The sequence below is a fragment of the Anneissia japonica genome, unplaced genomic scaffold, assembly GCF_011630105.1.
Source record: "Anneissia japonica isolate Jap-2015-1 unplaced genomic scaffold, ASM1163010v1 scaffold287863_len737641_cov155, whole genome shotgun sequence".
Taxonomy (NCBI): Eukaryota; Metazoa; Echinodermata; class Crinoidea; order Comatulida; family Comatulidae; genus Anneissia; species Anneissia japonica.
The window spans coordinates 186,854-195,012 of NW_022742482.1; the positions used below are offsets into that span (position 1 = coordinate 186,854).

The window sequence follows — 8,159 nt, forward strand, 5'->3', positions numbered from 1 at the left end:
GTTCTATTTATAACAATACATATAAAATAAATTTAAAAAATACTGAATGATGTCATAATATTAATTAAAATAAAGCAAATAAATCATACTACTAAAACACACACAAAAAAAAAACCTCTTAAAAAATACAGAACCCAAATAAAACACAATGCGTACTTGGCGCTCCATACTGTGGCTGTTAATTGAAATCGATTTATGCTTACAGTCAATTAAGGGCGCAACCACTTCTGACCCGGGTCGTTTCGGGCCGAATCGACCTGGGCGGAATCGACTCAGGGCCGAAACGACCCGGATCCTACTCTGACAGCTACTCCCTACCCCCATAACTCCCTGGCCTAGGCTACTAGTAAGTGTGTTGTGTGCCTAGGCTAGGCCCTGCCTATTCACTTCAGTTGAGCAGGCCAACCAAGTCCCACTCTCCGAGTGCCTCGTGTCCTTTCTTCTTACCGACATATTTTCCAGCAATTGCTGCTATCTTATGGCCATCAAAAAGGTATGACTTGTTTTCTAACCAATGCTGAATTATCAGAAATGCAACAGTTCCTAGGACAGAGACTTTAAATACAGTAATTAACAGATATTTCATTTTCTAAATAAAAAATTACACTCTGTCGCAAGCCGGCAAAACCACCTGATCTTAATCGGATTGTCAGCTGACACTGTGCTACATGCAGATATAATAGACATTTTCATTGGTCAACATTGGTAACATTTGTTAACTCTAGAAATGTTTAGTCGAATGAAATCTTCTGTCTAGAGAGCTTGCAGTATAGATCGAGTTTTGATTGGTTCTCTGTTTTTCATCAAAGTTCATTTTTCAGAAAATAAACAAGTTAAGTCGATGATACTCTTATCTTCGAAATAAATAATGGATTCTGATAAAATGAAGCTAAACGACGGTAAATAACATTATTACCCTTCTAGGCCAGGCCTAGCCTATGCCTACTTTCTTACCGCGGTGAATGTACCGTACGGTAAGGTAAGGCTAGGCCTAGGCTAGGTCTGGACGTAGCCAGGAGCTTAGGTGGCATTTTCTCTTTACTAAGCTCTTAGCCTGGTCTCTATCTTGGCCTGGCTAGCTTACCTAAGTCATCTGGCAACGTAGCTGCCTGCCTAGCCATTCTAGTCACAAGTGTCAACATATTCAATATTGTACCCACCCAGCCAGCTAGTAAGGATCACAACCAATTTTTTTTTTTAAGGAAAAGCTTCAATCCTTTAAGGCTCTAGGCCCTAGACCTAGTCTAGGTGAAGTGATCGAACAGGCCGATTTTAACTTTATCTTTCATTTTCTTCCATTGTAATATTTAATAGCCTAGGGCTAGGCTATCATAATGTATTATTTTTTTTGTGTGTGTATTGCAGTCACGGCTGATATTCTGAGTGAGTTTTTAGAAGTAGCAGTTCATCAGATTCTCTATGTTCGCAATATTTATCCAGCTGGAATTTTTGAAAAATGTTGCAAGTATAATATTCCAGTTCAGGTGAGAATCAGGCTTGTTTCTGTTTAACTAAAAAAAAGAAATGTCATTTTATCCGAAAGTATATACGATTATCTGTATTGGACTTCTTGGTTTTTACCTTGTATATATACAGTATTCTTATTAAGTGAATAAAATAGATATATAAATATTTTTCTTGTTTGTTTTTATTGTTGTTATTATAAATATTGTTGTTAATATCAATTATTTCTTAATGTATGAATGTATATTATTACAACACTATTAATATTTAATAAATAACACTAATAAATTTTTTTTAATTTGTTATTCAATAAAACATGGGCTTATAGGCAAGGGGATGGTGGCAAATTTTTTTCAAATGGGTTCAAATCATAAAAATGGCCATAGCATTTCATTAGAATAGAGACTATAGTTCCGTATATTAACTTTTTCCCCTTCTCTAACACCCTTTGGCAGAAACCAGTCTACATACCTCTGTAAAATTTATTTCTTGAAAACAGCTCTTTATATAAACAGATACAGTATTTACTAAATGTTGGGTAGACTTGCCACAAGTCTCTTATTTTTTATTATTTTTCTCATTCTGGACAGCGCCACCAACGAGAAAGTTAATTTAGAGACGAAAAATAAAAAAATAAATAAATCGAGTATGGGATACCAATTAAATTAGGTATGGTGCGCATTAAGTGCAATAAAGAGTGAGTAACCCAAAATTAGGGCCTGGAACCCAGGCTAAATGTTGAGATACTACTACAATACATTCGTAATTTCAATCTACCGTATGTGCTGCAGTACATTAATCAAGGACTTTTAACTGTACATGATCTCACCGAGCACGATTGATAATATGGTACTGTGCAATATTGTTATGCTAGTTAGTCTGTAGTCAAGTTCCACACATACCCAGGTGGCATAGATCATATCTCTTCAGTGTAAAACCATGGAATTCTGTGTATTTGTGACCTAAAATAATAGCATATTTGTGAGTAATATATTTTCATGTTTTAGAAAGTAAGTAGTAAGGGAAGTTAAACTTGCCTAAGTCGACTTTTCCTAAGTCAAATAATAAATAATAATAAATAATAAATAAAGTCGATCTAATTTTACATGGCAAATTGGTGTGTATTCCATTATTTAACAATCTGTAAGTCAAATTTTGAATATAATAATATATAATAATAATAATATTGAACAATATTTCAATGGCATTTTGGATTCGACTTAGGCAAGTTCAGCTCTACAAGGATGAAGTTTTTTTTTCGCAGATGAAAATAAAAATAATTAAAAATTACCTGTTTTGTTGACAGATGTCACAGCATCCTGATGTCAATAGATACATCAAGGACACCATCTGTGGGTTCAAACCTCTTTTAAGAAAGGTAATATTGTTGTGCATATATTACAAACACATATATTACTCACATAAATAGTGGTCTTTTTCTTGGCATTTTTATGTGTGAAATGTTAGGTTAGTCTTAGTAAATACAAAGTCTTAGCAATCACATCCATGTATCATTTTTTATGCTCTTACTACAAATGTTGTGTTTACAACAACAGTATCTCATGTCAGGATAATTGTGTATTTTAATCAGATAATGGATTGATTGTACATCTTCTATAGCAGTTCTAATCTACTTGATTGATTGTACATCATCTATAAAGCAGATTTAATTTTCTGGATTAATTGTAAATTGTCTATAGCAGGCAGTGTCATAGCTATGGGCAGTGCAGTGCAGTGGGATACAGTATATTAGGGGCCCATTTATAAATACTGTAGACCTAAAAAGAATAGTTAATATTTTTGATGAATAAAACGGCCAGCGGGCTGCTCAATAATATTTTAGAGGATACATTATTCATTACTGTGTTGATTTCAAATCAGTGATGTATTCAATGATGCCCCAAGAAATGAAAAAAAAAGAAGAAAATTATATTAAAATAAGAGAGTGATTTCCGGCCATCTAGAGGTGCTACTGTATAATCATAAATTTCCTTTCTTCCCTCAGCCCCAAGCATGGTGTGGTCTTTACCCCCCACCCGTGAAAATCCCTCTGCAGCCCCTCTATTTCGAATTCCTTGACTCGCCTGGCCCACTGCAATTATTAAATTTTATGTGCCATCAATTTTCTTTATTAGTTTGAAACAGCTGCTGAGACCAAATATGCCCACTCTTAAAATAGTTACGAATCCAATGATCATATAGTATTTATTACAAGCCTATGCCTTCAGAAGTAGTGGGTAAAAGAAGCACTTCTTACTATGAATTTTCTAAAAACTGGGAATTCCCTATCACATCTTTGCACTGGGGCCCTTTCGCAACTAGCTATGCTGATGATAGCAATGGTGGGCACAAAAATATGACAGAGGGTCAAAATGAATTTGTCATTTAACACTGGGCTGCACCCAAAGTTTGATTTTCCATTGATGGACTGTATTTATACCATTGCTCAGTTCAAATATTTCTTTTTACAGATGATCTATTTTTGGTTCATTTTCGCAGACTGCAACAAAGTCATCCTCGGTCTACATGTGGCCCCTGGGCCGTAAATTGCCCAACTGTGTTCCATAAAGCAACAGTGCTATTTTGAAATAGTTGGATAATCTACTACGAGAATTGCGTAGAATTACTGAGTTGTTACTTAAACTCAAAGCCAGCTGATGATAGCATTGCAGTAGACATAAAATGTTATACAGTACTTGCATATCCTTGATTGTATGCCTATCAAAATAATTAATCATTGCTCTAAATTTTGTAGGATGAAGTACAAGGGGTTACTGTGGTGATTGTGAACTCCAACAATAAACCAATTGAAAGATTTGCCTTTGAAATTTCATCTCTCAGAAAGAAATCCATCAGGTGAGTACATCATGGGAAGAAAGTGCCCCCATTTGGAAAAACAAAACTGAATATTTACAGTATGCATATTTTACTTAGTAAACTTTAATAACCTTTACGCATTAACAGAAGGTGTTCCAACTTTTAACAGTAAATAACAAGTAATTGATCTCCCCGGAAATTGTTTCACACACTCAATAATCCATAAAGGACGCAAAATCTTGGAAGGATACCTGTAGGCCTGAAGTAGATATCCAGCGTAGGCCAACAGTAGATATCCAGGGTAGGCCTACAGTAGATATCCAGGGTAGGCCTACAGTAGATATCCAGGGAAGACCCACAGTAGATATCCAGGTTGTAGCCTACAGTAGATATCCAGTGTAGGACTACAGTAGATATTTAGGTTAGGCCTAGCATATGTAACATAAATTTGTTCCCTGTTGCCTTGTGGCATTACAAATTCATGCACAATGAATAACTTAAAACATCTCTGAAGAAAAAAAAAAAACAGACCAAAGAAGGCCTGTTTTTCCTCCGAGATATCGCAGGGCGATATTATTCTCAAACTATCTTTCACACTACACAAACCTGCTTACAAATGTTAAAATATTAATACAACCAAGGAACAGCATGCAATAATATTACAATAATTAATAATGAAAATGTTAAACGAATAATATGAGATTGTTAGTAATTGTTATTGTCATGATGGAATAGACAATAACTGGATTTGCATCAGGAGAAACATGTATAGGTGTAATTTTTTTTGTCCTACCTGACGTGGCAATGTACCGAATACTCAGTACATTTGAAAACAACTGCGAAAAATTCGCAAGTTGTTCTCGGGTGGGACTCGAATCCACGATCTCCAGATCGCTAGCCTGGCATCATACCTCTAGACCACCGAGCTTGCGCCTGATGGCCAGGGTTGAATTCGAGTCCAAGTAAGCAGCGGGTACTGCAGTGTTGATAGTAATTGTTATTGTCGTGATAAGATAGACAATAACTGGATTTGCATCAGGAGAAACATGTATAGGTGTAATTTTTTTGTGCGATTGTGCTATAACAATATACCATATGTTTGTGTTGTATTTCTACTAGTGGTGATGAGTACTTACTAGCAATAGAGCAGGCATTTCGAGGCTTTATTCTCAAAATAAATATGTGTGATGCAGTTCTTGATAAGAAACCAGAAGGTAAGATTCCAATACATGTTTCATTTTATATATGTAATTTATTTATATAAATAAATGGTCCTTCCATGATAGCTTGACAATTGAATAACTAAAATTCAGCTTCCCCAAACAAACATTTAGATATAAATAATGTAAGGATGTAAATTCTTAAAATAAATATGTATGATGCAGTCCTTGATAAGAACCCAGAAGGTAAGATTCCAATACATGTTTCATTTTATATATGTAATTTATTTATATAAATAAATGGTCCTTCCATGGCAGCTTGACAATTGAATAGTCAGAGCGCTTTTTCACATTATTAACCCAGTCATTGGAACGATGCCTATGGGGGAAATTCCATTGTTTGCTGCATGAAATAATTCCGCGCATTTTGCACTCAAACCTCCTTAGGGTAACCACTTATACCCCTGGGTGGAGAGAAGCAATGCAGATACAGTGCCTTGCTCAAGGACACAAGCGAAATGCACAGCGAGGGATTGAAACCTGACCTTAAGGTTGGGAAACCAAACCGTTCCCGCAGTGCCTAACGACTTCTAAAATACTTTCTACGGTCGTTGATAAAGTGTAGAGAGAGGCACTCTTGTCAGTGATTAAACAAGTCTCCCAGATCAGTGAGGCTCAGTGAAATTAAATAATTCTACGATACAAGGAAAACAAAAATAAACATTTAAAATCACTATTAGTAATCACATATTATATTATATCTAATTATTATTATCTTACAACACAGCATTTGTCTCAAAGTTTATCTAATGGAAATTGAAATGTATAATAAATAATTTTTTGTGCTGCAGGTTTCAATTATATATAAGCATGCAAATTTATATATAATATGTTATTCATTAATTATGGATTTTTAATATTTTGATTACTGTTTGATTTTTTTTTTAGATTGTTCATTTGCAGTTCTTGTTTATGCAAAAGATCATGCTGTTGTAGGTGAAATGGAGAATCAGCAATTGATACAGGTAAAAGATTCTCAAATTGAAGCATGCCCTCTATTGTTTCTTCATTTTCCAGATGACTTAAAGTGTCAAAGGTTATTTTCATCACAAATTGTGTATGCTATTCCACCATATTTTACTTTAATAGCAGTGCCTTCCAACATGAAACAGTTAAAATTATTATTGTATTATTTACACATGTGCGTGTCTAATTCTGGTAAAACCTTAGATTTGACCAATTTCATTTTTTTTTTTTGAGAGAGAAATAAGAGATATGTGAAGAATATTTCGGCAAAATATCAATCACTATCCAAACTGAAAGATACAAATCTTGGAAGCTGCTCAAAACCTATATGACTGATATCTACTGAATTAAGTATTCATAACTATGTTAATACTCAACTAATAGACTCAAATTTTGAGCTGGTTATTTACTGGCACTTTGATTTCTAATTAATAGTATTTACTATTACTGACAGAAAAAGCATACTGTATTTTGAGTTTTTAAAAATTATTTGAAGTCATTACATATAGGTAAATTATTATTAAATCCTTTTTGTCGTTGGTTAAAAATTATCTTTTTTATGACAGGATTTTCCGTGGGTTGAAGCTGACAGTCATATTTGCTCCTTGGAAGATTCAAGATTGATACCCATAAAGACCATGGAAAATGACTTATTTAAAGTAAGACAATATCCTATTTATTTTAATAAACATTTATTGTTGAGAAGGGTTTTTGAGAGGGCGTTTATTTAAGAGACATATTTACTTTATTCTGTATAGACATTTTCTTTGTTTTTTTGTGAAATATTTAAACTATACTTAAATATACGCTATAAGCCCTTAGTTTAACTGTAAATGTACAATTACAACACATAATTACCAAAATTTGTTGCTGTGTTATCATAACATAAGACACATTGATCCCAAGCAGGTTAGAAAAAATGTAATTTGACCAGAGTAGAACATTAGTAGAATGTGTTAAGAGTGATATTGCTTCCATTAATTAGCCTCTCTAAAGGAGCGAAACTTTGGGGAGGCTATTATTTTTGCCCATGTTCTTCTTCATGCTGTTGTTGTCATTGTCATTTGTCGATGTTGTTGGGTAAATTGTTTGTTACCACGATAACTATAGTTTGTTAAGTCTGATTGGTTTCAAATTTGCATAATGCAATGTGGTGATGAAGCAACAGTCTTTTGTTTTTGTTATGTGTGTGAATATGCTTATTTCTCATTTGCATAATTAATATTAATTCATTGATCAAGAAATTTACCCTATAATTAAAGTTTTGTATTTCTGATTGGTTTCAAACTTTACGGAATGCAAGATTGTCATAAGAAGACGGCCTAATTGTTTTTGGTTTGGTTATGTTAATTGCATAAATAATAATTCACTAATGAGGAAATTTACACCAAATACCATCATAATTCCCATAAAAACATCTGATTTAGTTGAAATTGCAATATCATTCATGTTGTTGTCATTGTCACTGGTGTAGAAAATTGTTTGTTCCCAAGATAACTAAAGTTTGGTAAAACTGATTTGTTTCTACTATTTATCAATTCTCATAGAAAAATCACAATGTGGCAAGGCTATCTTTTACTGCACAGTGAAAAGGAGCATTTCTAGTTTTGTATACAGTTATTTAGGGGGGAAATATATGATTCAGTGCATTTTTTCAAAGAAGTATTTAATCCAAATGAGGCTCTGGAGGGG

General features: G+C 33.8%; 2 protein-coding genes across 4 annotated transcripts in view; one reads left to right on the top strand and one right to left on the bottom strand.

Moving 5' to 3' along the window:
* The window catches only part of LOC117119168 (sigma non-opioid intracellular receptor 1-like), a 4,611-nt gene extending 3,988 nt beyond the window's left edge, over nucleotides 1-623 (bottom strand). Inside the window, exon 1 of the mRNA XM_033263986.1 lies at nucleotides 448-623. Within this exon, the coding sequence (XP_033119877.1) occupies nucleotides 448-586 (139 nt within the window). The 5' untranslated portion in view covers nucleotides 587-623. The remainder of the gene's footprint in view (nucleotides 1-447) is intronic.
* A 112-nt stretch (nucleotides 624-735) lies between these two features.
* The window catches only part of LOC117119169 (mitotic spindle assembly checkpoint protein MAD2B-like), a 12,949-nt gene continuing 5,525 nt past the window's right edge, over nucleotides 736-8,159 (top strand). For all 3 annotated transcript variants that reach the window (XM_033263988.1, XM_033263989.1, XM_033263987.1), the window contains exons 1-7: nucleotides 736-899; nucleotides 1,366-1,484; nucleotides 2,771-2,842; nucleotides 4,220-4,320; nucleotides 5,401-5,495; nucleotides 6,390-6,466; nucleotides 7,034-7,126. In XM_033263988.1, the coding sequence (XP_033119879.1) occupies nucleotides 869-899; nucleotides 1,366-1,484; nucleotides 2,771-2,842; nucleotides 4,220-4,320; nucleotides 5,401-5,495; nucleotides 6,390-6,466; nucleotides 7,034-7,126 (588 nt within the window). In that variant the 5' untranslated portion in view covers nucleotides 736-868. The remainder of the gene's footprint in view (nucleotides 900-1,365; nucleotides 1,485-2,770; nucleotides 2,843-4,219; nucleotides 4,321-5,400; nucleotides 5,496-6,389; nucleotides 6,467-7,033; nucleotides 7,127-8,159) is intronic.